Below are 22380 nucleotides of genomic sequence, written 5' to 3'. Positions count from 1 at the left end.
CACAGTTTTGCCCAAAACGAGGTTCAGCACATAAAAATGCGTGGACTGAAATCGAGTGAGCTAGCACGCGGCCAACTCTACGTAAACCCACATTATTTCCATCTTCCCTAATTGTTCGATCCAAAACATCCCCAATCCAACGGCCATTACACAGCCTCTACCCTCAATTTCCTTTAGCGCTAAAGATTACGTCTCTCGCACAACCATTCAAATTACAGCCTCCTTATTTAAACCCCCTCGTCACCTTCCCTATCTCAGCTTCGTCGCCACCTTTTCCTTTCCGAACTCTCTCTCTCTCTCTCTCTCCCTCTCTAATTTCTCTCTCTAGAAATGGCAGGTTCTGGAGTAGTGGCGGTTTACGGTAACGGAGCAATCGCAGAGACGAAGAGCAAATCTCCGTTCTCCGTGAAAGTAGGTCTGGCACAGATGCTCCGTGGAGGTGTTATAATGGACGTCGTGAACGCCGAGCAGGCCCGGATAGCCGAGGAATCCGGAGCCTGCGCCGTCATGGCCTTGGAACGCGTTCCGGCTGATATCCGAGCCCAAGGTGGTGTGGCCCGCATGAGCGACCCACAACTCATCAAGGAAATCAAACAGGCCGTGACCATACCAGTCATGGCCAAAGCCCGAATCGGACACTTCGTGGAGGCCCAAATCTTGGAAGCCATAGGCATAGATTACGTGGACGAGAGCGAGGTCCTTACTCCCGCCGACGATGAGAACCACATAAACAAGCATAATTTCAGAATCCCCTTTGTCTGCGGCTGCCGGAACCTCGGCGAGGCTCTTCGGCGAATCCGCGAAGGCGCGGCGATGATTCGGACCAAAGGAGAGGCCGGAACCGGGAACATCATCGAAGCCGTCAGGCACGTGAGGTCGGTGATGGGGGATATTAGGGTTTTGAGGAACATGGATGACGACGAGGTTTTCTCTTTCTCGAAGAAGATTGCGGCGCCATACGATTTGGTTATGCAGACGAAGCAGTTGGGGAGGCTTCCGGTGGTGCACTTCGCTGCCGGTGGGGTGGCTACGCCGGCAGATGCAGCGATGATGATGCAGCTGGGATGCGACGGCGTTTTTGTTGGTTCTGGGGTTTTCAAGAGCGGTGACCCTGCGAAGCGGGCCAGAGCGATTGTTCAGGCCGTGACGCATTACAGCGACCCGGAGATTCTGACGGAGGTGAGCTGTGGGTTGGGCGAGGCTATGGTGGGTCTGAATTTGAAGGATGAGAAAGTGGAAAGGTTTGCTAATCGGTCTGAATGATAAAATGGAATGGACTTTGGGTATGACGCTCCTTCTTAAATGGTATACTAATCTTGCTTTGTGGTTTATGTTTACTTGGTTGTGAAAGTCCTACGGGGATAGGTATCTTTATGGTTTTGGCTTCGGTTGGTTTTCCCCCCTTTTTTTTTTTTTTTTTTCCCCCTTTGATAGTATTAATTTTTACTGCTTAAGAATGAAAGGTAGTGTTTGGTTCAGCTTTTTCCCAGAAAAATGTAAAATATGCAAACCCCATGTGGTCAGGGAGAGAGCTCTTTCTTTGTGATGGACTTTTTTTTTTTTTTTTTTTTAATAGTTTGTTTGGTAGCTTTTTCATGTTATTGGAATTCAAATGCTCAGATTTCTATGTGTACGTTGTTCACAGCTTGCGTTATGGAATATCTCGATGTTCAAGTCTGAATGTGTTTAATGTTGCCAAAGGAAAACCATTGATATTTGTAGATCTTCTCCACTGGTTTATTATTACGATACATTTGTAATTTTCAATATTTTATTAAAAATTCAAAAGCAAATCTGTTGGTTCCATATATGGAGGCAAATAAAGTCCATTTTTTTAAGCCTAAATCGTGGGTTTGATTGAATCATGTTTAGTGGCTTTAATCAATCTTAGCAAATAATAAACAAAACATCGATACATATTTTTTAAATAAAAAGAGACATAAAAAAAAAGGGCATAAAATGCTTTAAAGTTTGGTAAATGTACAAATGACAAATGTTGAGAAACCTGCAAATTAGTCTTTGCCCACAGCTCGTAAAAGTAAGAGCAATTGAAGAAAGTAGTATGAGACACCACCAATTGTGGCATACTCCAATTTTTCTGGCCCTTCAACGCCTTCAAAATCACCCTCCGATGACCGATTGAATCCTCCCGCCAACCATCCTAACTTCCTGTACCCTCCATCATTATATAACTTCCATGCTGCCATCAAAGACCTGCTTCCCATTGCATACAGACAGCAACAGCAAATCACAAAAGATTTATAATAATTTAATACCTCTAAAGATAAATATATAATTAAAATAACAAAATTACAATAATATATTATTAAAAAAAATAATCATAATTTATCACTTTTATTTTATCTCAATAACTCACATTCTGTCAACATGCACGTAATATCACTTCAAAAAGATTAGAGAAAATATATATATATATATATATATATATGGAAAAGTCCAAAACTAACTATTATTACTCTGTTTTTTTTATTTTTAATACGAAAATTTCTGACCTTAGCCCTTCACCACAAGCCACAAGCAGCTTTGTATCCTTATCAGGAACAACTTCGACCACTTGGTTGAGAAAATCAGGATTCAAGGTCGTAAAACTCTGGCCAGTCCAAAGACCAATATAACCAAAATGCACCCATTTCTTTATCAGAGTAATGGGACTGATGTCCTCGTCCTCAACGAACAGAGGCACGTGCAGTGACCCAGAAACACGTGCCTTCTCTCTTTCCCATACCGGTCTAACATCCAGCAACACGTACCCCTCCGACCCAGTGGCTGTGGCTGCTTCCCTGGGTGTTATGGCCTTGATGTCTCCTGACTCAATCAGTTGCCGAGCATTGGTCGAAGCTGATGCTGCGTAGGCTCGAAATAATGATGGTGGTTTTGTTTGTTTTGTGGATTTGAGAAGTTTCAATTGGACCTCTACTTTCAGCTTCCAAGTGGAAGCGTTGGAATTGTAGAGATTGTTCAGCTGGACTGCCATTTTTCGATTTTCTCTCCTCTCTCTTTCACTCTTTCTCTCTCCCTTTCTCTCTCTCTCTCTCTCTCTCTCTCTCTCTCTCTCTCTCTCTCTCTCACTCTCTCTCTCTCTCTCTCTCACTCTCTCTCTTATCTTCAAGTTACGTTTGTTTGCCATATTAAGCCCTTGTTCTATTTGTTTGCCATATTAAGCCCTTGTTCTATTAGTTATTTGTAAATAGGTCCTTCGTTCGGAATCGTTCCATGTCCTTTAATTATACACTTCGTTATTTTTTGAGCTATTGGATCATAGGATCAATTATTTAATTTGTAAATCATAAAAGTAATTTGTTTTGTAGAAAAATATGAAATATATGATTCAATTTCACGTTATTCTCAAAATAATAATAATAATAATAATAAAAATAAAATTTCACATATTTTCGAAAGTTTTTATTTTTTGAAAAATTATTGTTAAACAATTAATTGCCCTTCAACTACTTATTTACCTTTTTTTTTTTTAAAGAATATGTTACATTAAAAAAAGGAAATTATTAAATTATTAAGTCTTGGTCCAACCTAACTCTAATAAATAGGTTATGAGACTTGAAACAATATGATGTTTCTTGAAACAATTTATTGGCAATGAACATTACCGTTAACTCTAATAAATAGGTTATGAGACTTGATAATGAAATCTGTGTTTCCTAATTTATAAAAAAAAAAAAAAAGAAAAAGAAAAAGAAATCACAATATGATAATGGCTTTGCGAACAAAGATAGTATCTGTTGGTTAGATAATTTTTTGAGAAGTAATTACAAATTTTAAATAAAAAAAAAAAAACTTTTGAAAGAAAGAGTAAGGGTGTGTTTGGTACGTCGGATTGGCCAGTATTAGACGGGACACAGTCCCAGTCTGCTGTTTGGTTGATTATTTTGAGCTCGGAACAGGTTTAACCTAAACAGTGAATTAATCCCAAACGATCGGGACACATCTGACCTGTCTCTCCCCCCCCCCCCCCCCACCGGGTCATTTTTGTCCCAAACTCAAAAAAGCCCTAATCTGTTCTCTCGCCGAAGCGTATCGTTGCCTCACGTGGAAGATCGAAGGAAAAATCACAGCTGCAACTCTCAGAGAAAGAAACACAGTTGGTGAGTATCTCTATCTACATCTCTAATTTGTTTTCTTCTCTGCATCTCTATCTGTTTTCTTCTTCCTGTATTGTGACCTTTCTTCGTATCCTTTGAAATAAAAAGGCCATCTTACTCGATCTGGAAAGGGCTTTCATTTGCAAGTAAACCCCAAACTCTAAAGAACCCAGGCAAGTGTCATCTTTCTCTCCTCTCTGTTTTGTTGTTATGGGTGTGGATTTGAAAATGTCATATCTTGCCGACATATCTTTTTTTTTAAAAAAAAAATTTCCTTAAAATTTTTACCTAAAATTCGTTAGTTTTTTCTCTGCGTTTGGGAAATTTTTTTTTCCTCAATTTGTGTTTTCTTTCGGGTTGGGAAAAGGCCTCCATCTTCCTCTCTGTTTTATGTTTTCGGGGGTGTGGATTTGAAACCCACTTTTCATCTCTTGCCGAGATATCTAAAAAGAAAAAAAAATCCTTAGAATTTTTACCTTTTTCGCTGTGTTTGGGAAATTTGTTTTCTCAATTTCTGTTTTCTTTCGGGTTGGGGAAGGGCTCCCATTTGCAAGTCAATTGTCTTCCTCTCTGTATGTCATCGTGGGTGTGGATTTGAAACCCATTTTCCATCCCTCGCTGACATATCTAAAACGAAAAAAAAATCCTTAGAGAAGTTTTACCAAAACTCAATATTTTTTGTTCTGCGTTTGGGAAATTTTTTGTTCTACAAATTGTGTTTTCTTTCGGGTTGGGTTTATATTCGTTTGGCTTAGGCATTGTTCTTCTTCTTTTATTGTAGACAAGGCTTTTCATTGCAGAAGATCGAAGGAGCTCGCCGGACACCTGCATCACTCGAACAAAGAAACACGGTCGGTGAGTATGGTTCTTACCCTCCATCTCTGCAACTCTGTATAATGGTTTCTTCTTCTTCTTTCTATGTCGTGATTTTTCTTCATGTGCCGATCTTACTCGATCTGGAATTAGGCAATGAAAACTAGCTTAATGGATTGCATATATATATATATATATATATTTTATTTATTTATTTTGTCTTGTGTGTCTGAAGTATGTGAAATGGTTCTAACTTAGTTGTGGTCTTCTTTGTGCTATCTTGATTTGGGTCGGTTTGATTGATTGTTCTCATTTGGTGTTGATTTAACTTGTGGTTAGTGTGGTAACTCAATGACATAGTTTAAACTTAAATTCCTATTTCCTTTGCAATATCTCTACATATAATTTTTACATTGTCACTCTTTTTAGCATATAAAGAGTGACAAATTGCCTAGATTTGGTGGCTTGTAATATGGGTATGATATAGAATCTGCGGTTGGTGTTGTTTGCTTTTGCATTTGACCTTCTGTTTTTGGTACTATATAAAATTATGCATCACAATGAGTCTACAAACTGAAAGCTAAGTGCATTCAATAAAGTGTTGCATTTTGGACACTAACAAGTTTCCATTACATTTCTTGTAAAATGAAACAAACATTTTCGATTTGATGACCACATTTTGACGAAGCAAAAGCCATACATATATATATATATATATATATTAGTCAATAAAAAGAAGAAAATTACAGAGTCAATTTGATGAATGTATAAGATGGTCCATATTTTCTTTGATATAATCTTTTAACCACGCTTGAGGAATATCAGTGGAAAAGACGACTAAAAAATCACCTTTTAAGTAAGTTTTCCCATAGTGTAAAGTACTTCCTTAGAACACCTTCTCATTGAAAACCGGCTTTCTTAGCACCCTCTTAGACTAACATTTTCAACATCTACAAGAGCTTCAAATCTTCCAAAATGTGGCCAGTCTTTTCAAATAGCGTCACACACCAATTTTAGGACTCCCTATGTTGCAATCCCTTCGCCCCAGTACTTTGTCCTCAACCCATAGCCAACCAAGTTCAACTGGTCTACACTTGCTGGCTTTTAATTATGTATGCTTATGCTTTTTCTTTGCTTGAAGTTTCTTCGATGCACACTTTGTAATTGTTCTGAACATCAACTGTGAAGGCTTTATTACTTTCTGTTGAATATTGGAAGAATATTTATGTGAGTTTGATTGAATTGTGATTGCGTATGCAGTTTTGCCATATAGTTTGCTCTCCTTTTTAATCAATTGGTTTTTTGTTAATGTTGTCCATATTGCCTTTCGCTCTAATGACTTGAAAATAATTATTTTTGCTAGCTGAAATGTTAATCAGCTGATAAGTTGTATGTATAAACCTTTTCTCTACTCTGCTTCGGCAAATTGTGATGTATTTATCAAGAAGTGGATGCATGCTGTTTAACTTTAGAAATGTCTTCTTGAAGATGTTTAATTGTAACTTGTATCCTTGAAAGTTCATGTACTGTTCTTCTCATGATTCTTCTCATGATTGGTTAGATAAGAGGGGTGGAAAGTAAGATAGAAGGAAAAGATAATTATAATCCAGTTGTTCTGCATATGCTTATCTGTTATGCATAATACCTTTCTTTTTTGTGTAGTTTATAGCTTATCTTTTATTCATAATACCTTTCTTTTTGTGCAGTTTAAAGATTATCTTGTAATTTGGATCGGTCTGACAAAGAGGCAGTGCAATTTGTGATTGAGAAACTTCGATCCCTGACAGCCAAAAAAGCTTGGTTAGATGAACAGTGCTTCTTAATAGTGGTGTCGATCAAATGTTTTAAATATTGTTTGTCGGTTTCCTGCTAAGTATTTTTTTTTTTTTTTGTATTTCATTGAAGAAAATCTTAAAATCCATCTTAAGCATTATATTGATGATGTGTGGCAACAGTTGAAATTTGGGAATGATGTTTGGAAAATCTATCATGTTTGCTCATTTGGTGTTTTCCATTGGCATGCCAATAACTATCCGTTCAAAAACCAAAAAGAAAATAAACTTTATATTATATTAAGTATGCACTTAAAAATGTGAACAAGCTTTATGTTATATTAAGTATGCACTTAAAAATGTGAACAAGCTTTCAAACTTTATTTTGAGATTATTCAGCTAATTTTGTTTTTTTTTTTTTTTAACAATAAAGGCTTTTAAATTACATTATTGAATATAAGTTTTTGCTTAAGATTGAAAAATTAACAGATTTAATTTATAAGGATTATTTGTGAATGTCATTACAAATTATTGCAACCTGCTTAATCAACTAAATTTACATGGCCTCTAAACTAAATAAAAAATAGATAATTCGTTGTTCTTTTAATATTCCTTTTTCTTTTTTTTCTTTTTTTAAATTTTTAAATTTTTTATTTTTTACCTTGTGAGATGGAAACATTTAAGACACAGATTTTAAAGGCAACCATGTTGTTTTCTATTAGATGATTTGGGTTTTAAAAAATTATAAGCATTTTGGTCTTTCGACCAAAAATATCGGATCAGTTTTGGAGCATTATTACATGTGATATCCTAGTGATAAAATATGTGTTTTAACCCAACATTTGTTTTAGTGTTTTAGACATAAAATATATTAAGTTACAATTTCTTAAAGACAGTATGTGCATTGGTTGATGACAAATGGAATGAGAAATGCTTTGTAAGTTGAAAAATGCTTAACACGAACATGATTTATTGGATTAGTCAGCTTGTTAAATGACACATGTTATTAAGAATATGCTTGCTCATACTTGAAAAATGGTAAATGAAAATCCTGATTTGCTACCTAGTTGAAATATGACAAGTGGAATTAAATTTTGATTAGTCATACTCATCTTATGACAAATGGAAGGAATTGATTTGTGTTGTTTCATACAAATAGATGTATTTTGGAATTGATTTGCGTTGTTTCGTCCAAAGTAGTTTATGTATCTCAAATTTAATATGCTATTTATTTATTTTTTTATTTTTCTTGAAGCATTTTTTTGTTTTTTATTTATTTTTTATTTTTTTGTAGTACATATGGATCGAAGAAAAGTCGCTACATTCTTTTTACTTCCAAATGATTCACAATTAGAGTCTTTTTGTATGGCTTTATGTCACTTTTGCTTATGTATATGTATTGGGCATATATAAGACGAAATGTTAGAGGTTACAAAAATCAATTACCTAGGAATGTAGAATTGCATATGTCTTTTCTAAATAGTCTGCTAGACAATGATGTTAATTGTATTAGTCAGCTTAGGAAGGATAGGAGAACATTTGATACTTTATGTCAGTTAATAGACGAGGATAGATATGTTAAAAGTGATGGCATTGTTACATTGAAAGAGCAAGTGTGTATATTTCTGCACATAATTGCTCACCATACAAAGAACCGTACAATTATCACTAGATTTTTTAGATTGGGAGAGAAGATAAGTCAATATTTCAATTCTGTGTTGCATGGAGTACTGCGCTTACATAAGATTCTGTTGAGCCATTCAAAACCTGTATCAGATAATTGTTTGAATGATAGATGGAAAGTATTTGAGGTACGTTTATGGAATAGCTTCGTTATTAATATTATAGTTTAATTAGTTGGAACATTATCTGATGTTAGTAACTTTGTTAATGGCGTAGAATTGTTTGGGAGCTTTAGATGGAACTTATATTAAGGTGAATGTACCAAAAATCGATAAGCCAAGTTATCGAACAAGAAAGGATGAGATAGCTACAAATGTTTTAGGTGTATGTAATCCAAATATGAAACTTATATTTGTATTACCTGGTTAAGAAGGTTCCGCTTCGGATTTAAGAGTACTCCGAGATGCATTAAGTAGACCAAATGGGTTAAGAGTACTAACCGGTAAGACTAATTCTCAAAATTTACATTGTAGTAGCCAACATTGCATATACTAATAGGAGATATGTTTTTGCTTTTTAGGTTGTTATTACTTAGTGGATGCTGGTTACACTAATGGTGAAGGATTTCTTGCACCATATAGAGGAACAAGATATCACTTTTCTAAGTGGAGAGATGGTTGTGCACCCATAAATCACGAAGAATATTTCAACATGAAGCATGCATCTGCTAGGAATGTCATAAAAAGATGCTTTGGGGTTCTTAAAAAGTGGTGGGCAATTTTTAGAAGTCCATCTTTCTATCCTATTGCAATACAAATCAAGATTATTACCGCATGTTGTCTTATACATAATCTTATTAGAAGAGAAATGATAATTGATCCTGGGGAACTTGAGTTTGATAGGAGTGAAGATGTTGACGTTAGTACCGACGATGACATTATAGGATCGATGTCTTCCTCGGACCAATGGACTAACTGGAGAGATGATTTAGCTAAGCAAATGTTTGATGAGTGGAGATGTCGTCATGGACATTAGTGGTCGAGTGTTTTAATGCTCTTGTAATTGTTTTATTTTATACTGTTTGTTAAACATCTTGGATCACTTGTATGAAAACCAATTTATATTATATGCCATTGTTGTCATCTGTGAATGATTTTTTCTTATTTGCTTGCTGTTATTGTATTGTTGAAATCATAAAAATTTGTATTTCAATAGAAATGGAAGTTGGAGGTAGCAGTCACAATATCCGAAGGGTTGAATCTAGACGTACATGGAGTAAAGGGGAGGAAGATGCTTTGCTGATTATTTTAGATGAGGTTGTAGCTAGTGGGCAACGGTGTGATACAGGATAATTCAAGCCTGGCATAATTACTATGATTGAGAGGCGATTGGCTGAGATATGTCCTAATTCGGGCTTGCAAGCAAATCCACACATTGAGTCAAAGCTGAAAAAGTGGAAGAAGCAATACAGTATAATATATGATATACTAAACAAAAGTGGCTTCGGATGGAATGACTCTCTTAAATGTGTGGAAGTTGATAGTGACAAAGTTTGAAAAGCATATGTGCAGGTTTTGACACTTTGGACATCTTCTTTCATTGAATTTTTTCACTTGATATATGAAGTTATGTTTTTCTATTGTTTACAATTAAAAGTTTGTTTTTTTATTTTAGAGTAACCCAAGTGCAAAGGCATGGAGAAGTAAACTGTTTCCGCTATATGAGAGGCTTGCTAATATTTTTGGAAATGATCGGGCAACGGGACATGGAGCACAAACTCCAATTGATATGGTTAATGATTTGAATTTGGAGAGTGGAAATGAACAGTTTAATGATGTGTGTTCTCCAATGTCTCTGAATGAAATCCATAGTGAACCGTCCACCCGACCCAAATCAAGAGGTAAGAGAAAATCTGGATTGAAGGATGATGACATTGTGAGCGGGTTTGGCAATGTAGCAGAGAAATTGTTTGATAAATTGGCTGCAAAGTTAGATAAATCTGAAGCCAATTATGCACAATACTTAGCTATGGAGCTTGATAGGTTAGGTTTCTCTGTTGATGACAATCTCGAAATCTCTAAGGTAATGAGATTGGATCCATCGAATGTTGAGGTTTTTAAGATTATTAGAACAGATACGGGCAAGATTGAATTTGCTAGAAAATTTTTAAATTACTAAGTGTTGTTGTGTATCATATATTTAAAACTATGTATGAGGGGATAATAACTATGAACACTTGGATTTGAACTTTATGGACATACGTTGTATGGTTGTTTATGGACATATGTGGTATGGTAATGGATATTGGTATCTAATTATGTATGTAAATACACTTATATGAAGCATGTGTTATGTTTTAGTGTATTAATATGCACCTGATTGATTTAGTTAATTGTTATTTTGTCTAATTTTATTATTATCTTATTATATTATGTTATAATTTATTATAATATGCAAGAACATTGAATGGTAAGGAGAAGAATTTATGTTGTGTTTGAAGGTAGACAACTAGGGATATATAATTCTTTGTTTGAATGTCATCAACAGGTGCAAGAATTTAAGGATAATTTATATCAAGCTTATAATACAGCTGAAGAAGCTGAAATAGCATATGCTAAATATGTAGAACGAATGATGAGGAATCTAAATGAGGCAAATCCAATACAACATATCATCGCACATACACGTGCCAACTTGAATAATGAGTGGTGTAATGGTTTTTTAATTGGTTGTTTGTTTGGATTACTATCAACGGGTGTATTTACTTATTTGGCATCTAAGTAGATTATTGGTGTAAAATCAAATATATATATTTGTATGGAGACAAGTATGTGAAATCGTACTTATCAACAAGTTTTTAATTAAATATGATGTTAACTTTATTTATTTGTACATATGATTTAACATATTATAATATCATTTTAATTTGTTTTGAAAACCATATATTAACGTAATTTGTGGGTATAAAAAAAATTACAATTTAATTACAATGTAAAAACAAAATTACAATTACAAAATTTTATTAATTAACTTTATTTCTTATTAATTTTTATTTATAAAATATTATGTTATAATTTAATTTTTATTTAATTTTAAAATTATAAATTAATATAGTTTGTGGATGTAATAAAAAGGGTAAATGAAATATGTAAATACAAATATATCAATTTCCAATATTAATTAAGTACATTATTTAATTATAAATAGAATTCTATAATTTTTACATTATTTAATTATAAATAGAATTCTATAATTTTTCTTTTAAAAAAATTAAAAAAATTTAAAATAGTCCAATCCAGTTTAATCCTGCACCAAACATGGAAGAACTAGTTCATTATTCAGTTCAAAACTATACTAAATACAGGACCGTATTATTCTATTTTATCCGATCCAGATATGTCCTATCCGATCATATTCGATCCGAATTTATCCTGTGTACCCAATGCACCCTAAGGGTCAATACACAGGAATTGGGCTAGACTCACAATTTTGGGCTGCGCTGGGCTATTTTCAAGAAGTAATTGGGTTAGAAGCAACCCAACACAAGAAAGAAGAAGACCAAACACCACAGGCCAAGACATACAGCCCACAGAGGGAACCCCAAAACCAAAACTAAGCACCTGCTTCTCCTTCTTCTTCTTCTTCTTCTTCAAGCCTGTGACCACGAAACGACAATATTTATATTATTTATTTCAATTTGCAGTTTCTTATATGCACCTTCCCTCTCTCGCCTTGTTCGTTTCGAATCTCTCCGTTCTTTTATTATCTTCCACAAATACTTAATGTTCACGGTCTAACGGTTTAACAGAAACGACATTAGGGTTTCGTTATGAAATGGTGGGTGTGGTAATGGCCTCGAACCGGACAACAAGGCACGCCAATCTTCTCGACTCGGCCAAATTGGCCACCGACATACCGTCGAAGCTCGATTACTTGCGCCAATTGAAGCAGGATTTGGTCCATGAAGACCCTGCTTTGCTCTCCGAGTTCCTCCCTCGTCTATTCGAGCTTCAGTCTGATAGTTTCAGTCCAGTTCGCAAGTTTGCCGCCGAGTACGCTTTTTTCTTTCTTTCTTTATTATTTTTTTTTGGGGGTATATATTTGTTTGTTTTCCGGGAAAGTTACAAAATTTCTAAAAGTTTGAACGTTTTTTTAATTAGTTGTGGTTTATTTCCAATATAGAATGATTGGCGAAATTGGATTAAAGCACACGGAATTGTTACCTGAAATCGTACCTGTATGTATAAATTTTTTGAATGATAGTACACCAGCCGTTGCTCGACAAGCCATCACTTGTGCTATTGATTTATTTCGCTGCACCCTTGAAAAGATTGCTGTTCAGGTGACTTTATTTCTTAGTTTGAAGTTTGAGATACTTAGTTTGTAGGCTTGAAGTTCATTTTGGCTCCCTTAGTAGATGTATTTTGTTGCTCTTCCATAATGACTAACAGAATCATTACCTTAGTAGGGTCTATATTCTAGTGAACTGGATGGTTCGCTTCAGTCATCATGGGCATGGATGATAAAGCTCAAGGAGAAAATATACTCAATAGCTTTTCAGGTAAGAAATGAGCCTAAACATTAATTACATATGAGTTTTTGTTCAGTTTTATTCACTGCAATAACATTTTTCCAAGTTGGGAAGTGGCGGGACAAGGTTGTTGGCACTGAAGTTTGTAGAAGCAATTATTCTTCTTTACACTCCTGATCCTAATGGTTCTTCAGAGCCCCCATCCGTTGAAGGTAAAACTATGATTTTGCAGACCTTCTAATTTGTTAATGTTCTAACACCATAAAGGGCTTGCATTTACACAGTATGATATTCTCACGTGTAGGGAGCCAGGTTGAATTCAATATATCTTGGCTTCGTGGCGGTCATCCTGCACTAAATGTTGGAGATTTGTCAATAGAGGCCAGTCAAAGTTTGGGTTTATTGCTTGATCAGCTTAGGTTCCCGACTGTGAACTCTCTCAATAACTCAATGCTTGCTGTGCTTATTAACAGGTAGGCCTTTTCTGTTCTCTGCATCTTGTTTTTTTTTTTTTTTTTTTTTTGCAAGCTCAAAATTATGTAGATACAATCATCCAAAATTTGAGACGGCTCTATTGGCTTCTAGACTTGAATACAAGTGGCTTTTTGATATAAAACTGGTTTGGACGACTCTTTTTTTTTTTTTTTCTTTTAACACCGAAATAATTGTGTTGTCAGTAAATAATCACCTGTGAGGGACTCGATGTTAATATAAGAAAAAACTGCTAAAATTGTTCTCTGCCTCTTCATCCTCATTGCTTCCATATGTCAAGATGGCATTTGCTAGTGGAGCTGTCCCTATGGGAATCATATCCTTCCCTAATTACTGGGCACTTTTTGAACAAAGAAATATGGATCTTGTGATTTGTATATACTTATGTCTAATGAATTACTGATGAATAGTCCCGAAGGGGACTCCTTGATGGCAACATCCATCTATTCTAAATTTAAGGTCTTGGAATTGATCCTTTTAGTCTCTAGCAAAAAATATGTCGAAAGGATGTCTGAAGATTATGGCCTTCTTGTATCTGACTTTCCTGATTAATGGCGAATAAGAATTTAGATTACTTGGTTCTGCACAATTAAGAATTCATGGTTCATTTGGGAACTTCCCTAAACTGTATATGCTGCCTTACTTTTTTATTGTCTGTTATCTGTTTGAATCTGTTTCTGTTATTTTTATGGTTCTTTTACCATTATGTTTTAACATGTGAATCCAGTCTTTCAGCAATTGCAAAGAAAAGGCCTGCATTCTATGGACGCATTCTGCCAGTTTTACTTGGTCTGAACCCCTCGAGCTCGGCCAATAATGGGGTGAATGTTCCTGGGGCACATCATGCTCTAAGAAATGCCTTCCTCATCTGTTTAAAATGCACACACCCTGGTGCTGCACCGGTATTTTTCTTTATACAATTTTATGTTTGATGTTCTCTTATTTATTTTAAAAGAACTAATATGTGAAGTTCAGTTGTATATGGCTGGTGACGTCTTTCATGCTTTGTTGCTCATTTTTTCTAATATTGTTTTACTGTGGCTCTGTGAATGTGTAGACTTTGTTTAGTATTCACATCTTGATGTAACAATTATAATTTTCAAATAATTTCAGTAATTGACATTTTACATCTACATCTTACCCTGCTATTGCAATGCATGTTATTCTCTATCAGTTTATTCAGCATCCTTTTTTTTCTTCATAGAAATATGATATTTGGAAAGTAGCATGTACTTGGGTCTTTAGAAGTTTTGAGGTGTTCAATTTATGCTTTGAGTATTTAATTTATTTAAAGAATCATATGAAATGAAATTTTGGTTTCTCTAGTGGCGGGATCGATTAGTTGGGGCCCTGAGAGAGATGAAAGCTGGAAGCTTGGCAGAACAAGCCCTTCATCAGGTTTGCAATATTAATGGAGGTCCAGAGGATGGGCAAGATGATGCTTCAGTTGTTAAGGTATCGTTACATTTCTTAGCACACTTACCATATTAGTTTTGTGTATATATATATAGAAATGTATAAATTTAGACTTTTGTTATAGCATATGGCAGCATACCATACCTTTAGAGCTTCATTACGGTTTGAAATTTTACAGGAAAAAAAACCCACTGTTGAAGCATATGATTCTGCCCATAGTAGCTTTGTTAGGAAAAGATCTGGAGCACAAGACAGTAGTGATTTAGCCAAGGATGAAGATGCATCTGGAAAACGTGTCAGATCAATGTCTAGTGTCTCGGAGGAATCAGCTAAAGAGTCTGATTGGAATATCACTGGGACTCAGGATGATGTTTCTTCAACTGGAGCAACCACTTCTAAAGTAGAGGGTGATACTGGTCCTGTGCAGCAACTTGTTGCTATGTTTGGTGCATTGGTTGCTCAAGGTGAAAAGGCTGTTGGTTCTTTAGAAATTCTCATTTCAAGCATCTCTGCTGACTTACTAGCTGAGGTAGTGATGGCAAATATGCGTAATCTTCCTCCCAATCACACTAAAGCTGAAGGAGATGATGAACCACTGGTGAATATGAGTATAATTGGTGGTGATTCTCGAGTTAAATATCCACCATCATTTATTGCTAATGTTCTCTCACTTTCTAGTACTTTCCCTCCTATAGCTTCGCTGCTAAATGCTTATCCATCACTCTCAAATGATATAGTGGTAAGGTCTTAACATCTAATTTCAATTGTCATCCATTTATCTGTTTATTTCTTTTTGACTTTAGCGTCTAATCATGTTGAATAGCAAAACTTTCATGTTTTTTCTTCCCTAATTCTTCTTTTTCCATTTATAACTCAAGTTAAACTCATTCCTTTTTTTTTTTTTTGGGTATTGTTTTTCTTTTTTAATCTTTTGACATTTATATTTTTGGTAACTACAGACACCTGAAGTGGAGGAAGAACATGCAGTAGCTGTAGATGATAGTGTGCTTGTAAGTGCTGGCATGAAGGATGGAGTAGAAACTGTAGTGTTGTCGACTGGTCTATCAGCTTCTTCTGAAATGGAGAAAGGCTTCCCAGCTGTTCCATCTGAAATCCATGATATGGAGAACCTAGAGAGTGGAATACCTGGATTAGATTCTTCTGTTCGTAATGATGGATTGTCTGAACACCCAGCTGCTTCTTCAATGGCCTCCACAGATTTAGAAGATGCCAGTCAAGAGCAAGCTACGAGTGTCAGTCAAAGATCACCATTAAATTTACTTCAATCAATGTCAACAGATCGGTCTGAGGAGCTAAGTCCAAAAGCAACTGTTGCAGATGTCAACAGCCTGGTCTCCTCAACAGCAACTTCGGTTGGGGTATCCAGTCATATTATCTTACCAAAGATGTCTGCACCTGTTGTCAACCTTGCTGATGAAGAGAAGGATAAGTTGCAAAAATTGGCTTTTATCCGGATACTTGAGGCATATAAGCAAATAGCAGTAGCTGGAGGTTCACAAGTCGAGTTTTCTCTGCTTGCCTTCTTAGGAGTTCAGGTAGAAACTATATCTGGTTAGAGATTATTATTATTATTATTATAATAATAATAATTATTATTATTATTATTTGTGCAAATCTTGTGACTTCTATATTTGCAGCTGTGTCCAATTTGTTTCGTGGGTTGGTTATTAATGTCGATTGACCTCTAAACTTTTCTGAGGCTGATATATAAAACTAATATTTTCTAAGATGATTTTTTATTTATTTATTTATTATTATTATTATTATTTTTATTAAAGTGTCTTCTTATGCTCTCAAAGTTTTACTATTATCTTTCGCAGTTTCCGTTGGAGTTAGATCCATGGAAAGCAATACAGAAGCATATCTTGGCAGATTATATGAATCATGAGGCAAGTATATGTTCTCTTGTTGGTAGTTTATAAAAAGGATGATTCTTGTTAGTTATTTGCTCTTCTGTTTATCAAATGTTATTACCGGCTGACTGTAACTACTGGATTTCTTCAGGGACACGAGTTGACATTGCGTGTCCTGTACAGGTTATTTGGTGAGGCAGAAGAGCGTGACTTCTTTTCTTCAACAACTGCTACTTCTGAATATGAGATGTTTCTCCTTGCTGTGGTATGTGTTTATAATTTAATTTCCTTGTCCTTTGCAAGAATCAAGATATGCTGAGTCTTTTTTCTATTTTAATGCAGGTAGAAACACTTAGAGATTCATTCCCACCCTCAGACAAATCATTAAGTAGATTACTTGGTGATGTTCCATATTTGCCGAACTCAGTTTTGAAATTATTGGAAAGCATGTGTTCACCTGGAAATGGTGACAAAGTGGAAAAAGAGATGCAAAGTGGGGACCGAGTGACACAAGGTCTCAGCACTGTATGGAGTCTGATATTGCTGAGGCCTCCTTTTCGAGATGCGTGCTTGAAAATTGCTTTACAGGTTTTCCCTCTTTTTCTTTGCTTTTTAACCATGGTGTTCGCCATGTCTGTTCACGTTGTTTTCTTTCATATTTCTGAAGCTCTTTTTGGTAATTGTTTAGTTTGTTGTGTTTGTTTTTTAAAATAGCATTTAATTTATAAAAAGAAAAATTAAATTGACTGCATATGTTAGTAGCCTAATATAAGTACAAACAACTCCATCTGCATCTCTTGATTTCTTTCTGGAAAATTGTGTCACCTACTATAGTTTGAATCTATTAGTTCTATGGAATTTACTATTTAGTCCTTTTTTGGCTTTTGATTATTATTGCTGTCTCCCCTTTGCGGTTATTTATGTGCTACTTTTCATTTTGTTTCTGTTATTTGACTTTTATTCTTTCATCTATGGAAGAGTGCAGTTCACCCTGTGGAGGAAGTGCGAATGAAGGCTATACGACTGGTACTTTACCCACCAATGGCAAATTTTAGCTGTTTGATTATCCATGTTATGATAGTTTTTTAGGCACTGTGTTCATTTCAATAGGTTGCAAACAAGCTTTATCCTATGTCATCCATTGCCCAAAGAATAGAAGATTTTTCAAAGGAAACGTTACTTTCTGTAATAACTGCTGATGCAACCGAAGCAACAGATGCTGAAGGACCAATTACTGAATTGCAGAAGGTCGTATCATTTTTGCTTTGCTGACATGGAGATATATTTGTTTTGATTTGGGTTTTTATTCATCTTTTGAGTATGATTGTAACAGGATTCTGATTCAGAAAAGCATTTAAATGAACCTCGATCAACAAGTGCCAACAGTAAAGATGTCTCTTCTGATACTCATCAATCATGCACTTCTCAAAGTGTGTCATCCTTTTCGATGGCTGAGGCCCAACGTTGCATGTCACTATATTTTGCTCTGTGTACAAAGGTGTCATCTCAGCTTACTTTATTTGCTTGTAAATTCCTACCATTTTGTTGTCTTTTATTGATCATTCTTCAGAAAACTTAAAATTATGTCTGTGAACCAAATGACAGAAGCATCTCCTTTTCCGTGAAATATTTGTTATTTATAGACGCGCTTCAAAGGCTGTTAAGCAGGTTTGTTAGTTTGCATTTGTAGTTCATATGGAAATGGTGTTAATGCTTGCCTTCTGCTACACCCTACTTTTTCTTATTAGTTGTATGGTGCAGGCAGTTCATCGCCATATTCCAATACTAGTTCGTACTATGGGTTCATCATCATACCTTCTTGAAATTATTTCAGATCCTCCAGTAGGAAGCGAGAACCTCCTAATGCAGGTGCTGTTTATTTTATAATTTTATCAGTAATATTTAAAGATCATAGGATTAACATCTCGTTTTTATAAATTTTTTTGGGATGCTGCACCAGGTTTTGCATACACTGACAGATGGGACAATCCCCTCTCCAGAACTAATTTTTACCCTTAGGAAGTTGCATGATTCAAAAGTCAAGGTAGATCATACAGTTTTATAGATAGTAGACAGGAAGAAACTATCATCTAATGTATATTTTTTTGTGATTGATTGCAGGATGTAGAGATACTTATTCCAATTTTACCATTTCTACCAAAAGATGAGGTTTTATTGAATTCTTACCCTGTTTTGTGGTCATAGTACCGTTCAGCTGATTTGTTCATTTTTTGATGGTCATAATATCTTACCACTTTTTGCGACGATTGTTTTAATTAGCTTATTTTTTTAGGTTTTGCTGGTTTTCCCCCAACTTTTGAACCTTCCACCAGATAAATTCCAAGCAGCTATTACTCGGACACTGCAGGTATCTATGTACCTATGTTTCTCCTTGGAAAAATAAGTATTCTTGGTTATATCTTAAATATGCAATGCATTTCGTCAATTCCGTTTTATTATTTTACGATAATATTATAGATACTACAAACAGGTTATATAATGTCCTTAAGATATTCCATATTAATTTCTTATTGATAATTTACTAATCTTCTTGGTACAAGCAGATTTTTGTCATGTGCGTGCAACCATTTGTAATAGAGAATTTACTTTTTGACATTTTTAGTGGCATGTGAAAGTGAAAACTGGAGGTTCTGAGATATTTATTTTTGTCTCCTATCTCCTGCACGTATTTTCAGTTGCTTAAAGCGGGTTTTCTATATCAGTAGTTTTTCCACCTTCATCTAAGACCCATTGGTTGTCTATCAAATTCTTATTTTTCTTTCGCTTATTCCAACTTGTTACTGAGAGTTTGGTCATGCTTAAATGCTTTGAGTAATATTCTGTATTGTATAGCTGTATGCTTTCAATCTGAATTTTTCCATTTTTCTTTTGCACAATTATCTATGAGAGGATGTTCCCTAGTTGAGATGGCTTGGTGGGGTAATTTGGCTTTAGATAAATTGGTTAAAGAGTAATGTAATGAAAGCAAACAAATTTTAGATTAGTCATCATGTGGGACTTATTTTAAATCCCTCATGATCCTATTTGTTGTTTAACTGCTAACTGAATTCTCTAATTAAATTAAACCACCTGGAAAAGGGATCACCCCATTCTGGTCCTGTGCTAGCTCCGGCCGAAGTCTTAATAGCTATCCATGGGATTGATCCTGACAGAGATGGAATTCCATTGAAGAAGGTAAGTGTTTAAAACAGCAGTCCCTCTTTTCTTCTTGATTGCAACTTTACAAGGGAGCATTAGTTCACAATTGTAATATTTCTTTTTGAGCAGGTAACAGACGCTTGCAATTTTTGCTTTGATCAGCGGCAGATATTCACCCAACAAGTTCTTGCTAAAGTTTTGAATCAGTTGGTGCGTACTACTGAGAACTTATATTCCTTAATGATCAATACTTCTGACCTGAACTCAAAGATGATCAAAGCTTCTTCCTTGCAGGTTGAGCAGATTCCTCTTCCTATACTGTTTATGCGTACGGTGTTACAAGCAATAGGTGCTTTTCCAGCACTGGTAAGAATTTAAGAAGCAAGTGTTTACATTCATGGATGATTAAGAGGGGCTTAGAGTGGTATTTTGTTTGTTTAAAGGAACCGTAATAATTGTTTCATAGGGATTGGTAAAGGAATCGCATGAATTTCAATTGCACAAAGGATATTTTATATTGAAGCTTTACAGTGTTACATTTAATGTTTGCCCATAATTTGTTTTTCAGAAATGTGATTATATGATTTGGACTTTTATCTTTACCCCCATTTTAAAATAGAGGCTTAGTTAGGTAGGTTGTGTTTTGCTTGTGTATAAATGTGTGTGCATGTTTGCACCTGTGCTTAATTTTTATAATATATTTGGATATGTACTTTCCTATGTTTCATATCTCTTAGAATTGTATATGCCACGTGCATTAATGTTGATGTATATATGGAATGATAATAGACATTTATAAGATACCTTTGGTTGTGAAGACCCATTTCTGAGAGAGCCAAAATTTAACTTTAATTTGCCCTCATTTATTGCTACATTTGGCTGCTCTAAGTGGCTGTTTTCCATTAAATTAAGAGATCATACTTCCTCAAATCCGTGCCTTCAGATAACTTATTTCTGACTTAGTGGCTCACTGAATTGAAATGATGTAGGTGGATTTCATAATGGAGATTCTCTCTCGACTTGTAGGCAAACAGGTACTTTTGTTATGCTAAATTGATAGTTGTTTAGTACCTATGTACTGTTTTTTTTTTTTTTTTTTTTTTTTTTTTTTTTTTTTTGTGACCAAGTGAGTTGTCGCAGATATGGAAATACCCGAAACTCTGGGTGGGATTCTTGAAGTGTGCATTCTTGACAAAGCCTCAGTCATTCAGCATATTGCTTCAGGTGTCTGTTTATGGTTTCCACTTGGGTGGCTAAACTTTTTTCCTTATGATGTTTCATAACTTCTACTTTGGGTGAAAGTTTCATTGTTTCTACATGGGTGAATGTTCCATCACTTTCTTTGTGTTTGTTTTGACATATTAATTGTTTTTCCTCTTTGTGATTCTGAAAACAATAAAATAGGTAGTGGCTTTATGTGCTTTCTCGGAAGGAGGATCCCTTGTTGGCAATATGTTGGAGAAACATATTTTAATGCTTCTTTCTCTTGATTAAGCATTTCATTTTCGTTCCTAGATGAAAATTTTTTAACAGTGTAGTTGTCTTCCAGTTACCTCCAGCACAGCTACAAAATGCATTAAATAGAACTGCAGCTCTGAGAGCACCCCTGGTTGCACATGTCAGTCAACCGGAAATCCGATCTTCACTTCCAAGGTTCTTCTTTTGGTCGTGAAGCTTTCATATGTGTTATATGGGGGCGTCATATCAGCTTAACTGATTGTTTGACATGGCTTATTTCTGCAGGTCTATTCTGGCAGTCTTGGGCATTGCTTCTGATTCCCAGACGTCAAGTCAGGCACAGACCAGTCAGGCTCGGGCAGGAGATGCAAGCAACTCAGATAAGGAGGCGGTCATAGAGAAATCAAAAGAATCTAGCACTTCCTGACATGCCAATTCAGATTGAAGAGCCTGAAAGATCCAAATTAGGATTGATTAGTCTACCAAATGCCCCATATGTGGACTAACTGATGCAATCTTTTCGCTAAACGATGAGACAAGATGTTCATGTTGCAAATTTCTTTGGCAATGGAGGCAAGGTGATTATGTTATATAATACCCTGTAAGTTGACACAATGAGACCACTTCCGTGCAATAAAAGTTGCTGCTCTTTTACATCCTAATCAACAATCAGGCAGTTGCTCAAGTAGGAACATTGTAATTTTCTGTAAGATTATCAAAATTTTGAAGGTGTAACAAGGCTGATTTTGTACGATGATTTTCATAATCATCATCTCACTCTGAAAGTAATGTAAATTTATTTTCGCTTTAGCCGATGTTCATGGTTACTGGCATTCTTTTTCCCCCTTTTTTGCTGAAGTGTGTAGAGCACCACTTGAATCCAGGATTACGTATTTGGTATCGCAGACTGGTGGATTAACCCACTAGGGTGTCCAGCCTTGGGCATGCTGAAATGGAAAGTTCTACTCCACAAGGATCATGAGTCGTTAAACTGGATAAGTTTTAAATATTAGATTTAATTTGTATGTTCCATAAATTTCTCTAATATATATCTAGTAGTTAATGAGATTAATAAGTTGTGAAAATATTGTATTTCAAACTTGATCCAGTAGCAAAATCACCAA

General features: G+C 35.3%; 3 protein-coding genes across 7 annotated transcripts; 2 read left to right on the top strand and 1 right to left on the bottom strand.

Moving 5' to 3' along the window:
- Positions 1 to 34: 34 nt before the first annotated feature.
- On the top strand, positions 35 to 1810 carry LOC107430846 (probable pyridoxal 5'-phosphate synthase subunit PDX1). Of its 2 annotated transcripts, none has more exons than XM_016041719.4 (2): positions 35 to 1283; positions 1646 to 1810. In XM_016041719.4, the coding sequence occupies exon 1, from the start codon at positions 331 to 333 to the stop codon at positions 1261 to 1263; it is 933 nt and encodes a 310-aa protein (XP_015897205.1). In that variant the 5' UTR covers positions 35 to 330; the 3' UTR covers positions 1264 to 1283; positions 1646 to 1810. The 2 variants fall into 2 exon arrangements, with proteins under 2 accessions (XP_015897205.1, XP_015897204.1); XM_016041718.4 differs by having other exon boundaries at positions 39 to 1305.
- Positions 1811 to 1942: 132 nt separating this feature from the next.
- On the bottom strand, positions 1943 to 3120 carry LOC107405423 (rhodanese-like domain-containing protein 10). The gene is made up of 2 exons (XM_048463801.2): positions 2514 to 3120; positions 1943 to 2214 (listed from the first exon to the last, which is right to left on the bottom strand). Exons 1-2 carry the CDS (start codon positions 2993 to 2995, stop codon positions 2013 to 2015), a joined length of 684 nt encoding a protein of 227 aa, XP_048319758.2. The 5' UTR covers positions 2996 to 3120; the 3' UTR covers positions 1943 to 2012.
- An 8804-nt stretch (positions 3121 to 11924) lies between these two features.
- Positions 11925 to 22066, top strand: LOC107405425 (uncharacterized). 4 transcript variants are annotated; one of them, XM_048464200.2, is made up of 27 exons: positions 11927 to 12378; positions 12590 to 12668; positions 12795 to 12887; positions 12964 to 13069; positions 13162 to 13330; positions 14077 to 14251; positions 14676 to 14804; positions 14944 to 15504; positions 15725 to 16321; positions 16607 to 16675; positions 16791 to 16904; positions 16982 to 17227; positions 17618 to 17665; positions 17750 to 17887; positions 17973 to 18137; positions 18245 to 18307; positions 18401 to 18508; positions 18600 to 18683; positions 18761 to 18808; positions 18933 to 19007; positions 19739 to 19834; positions 19928 to 20008; positions 20093 to 20164; positions 20788 to 20832; positions 20939 to 21022; positions 21348 to 21451; positions 21542 to 22066. In XM_048464200.2, exons 1-27 carry the CDS (start codon positions 12161 to 12163, stop codon positions 21681 to 21683), a joined length of 3909 nt encoding a protein of 1302 aa, XP_048320157.2. In that variant the 5' UTR covers positions 11927 to 12160; the 3' UTR covers positions 21684 to 22066. The 4 variants fall into 4 exon arrangements, with proteins under 4 accessions (XP_060674378.1, XP_048320157.2, XP_048320156.2 ...); XM_048464199.2 differs by having other exon boundaries at positions 12509 to 12668; XM_060818395.1 differs by lacking the exon at positions 21542 to 22066 and having other exon boundaries at positions 11925 to 12378; positions 12509 to 12668; positions 21203 to 21435.
- The last annotated feature ends 314 nt before the right edge of the window (positions 22067 to 22380 follow it).

This window comes from Ziziphus jujuba, chromosome 6, assembly GCF_031755915.1.
Source record: "Ziziphus jujuba cultivar Dongzao chromosome 6, ASM3175591v1".
NCBI classification, from domain to species: Eukaryota; Viridiplantae; Streptophyta; class Magnoliopsida; order Rosales; family Rhamnaceae; genus Ziziphus; species Ziziphus jujuba.
Note: the sequence above shows the minus strand (reverse complement) of the source record. Positions and strands in the feature narration are given on the sequence as shown.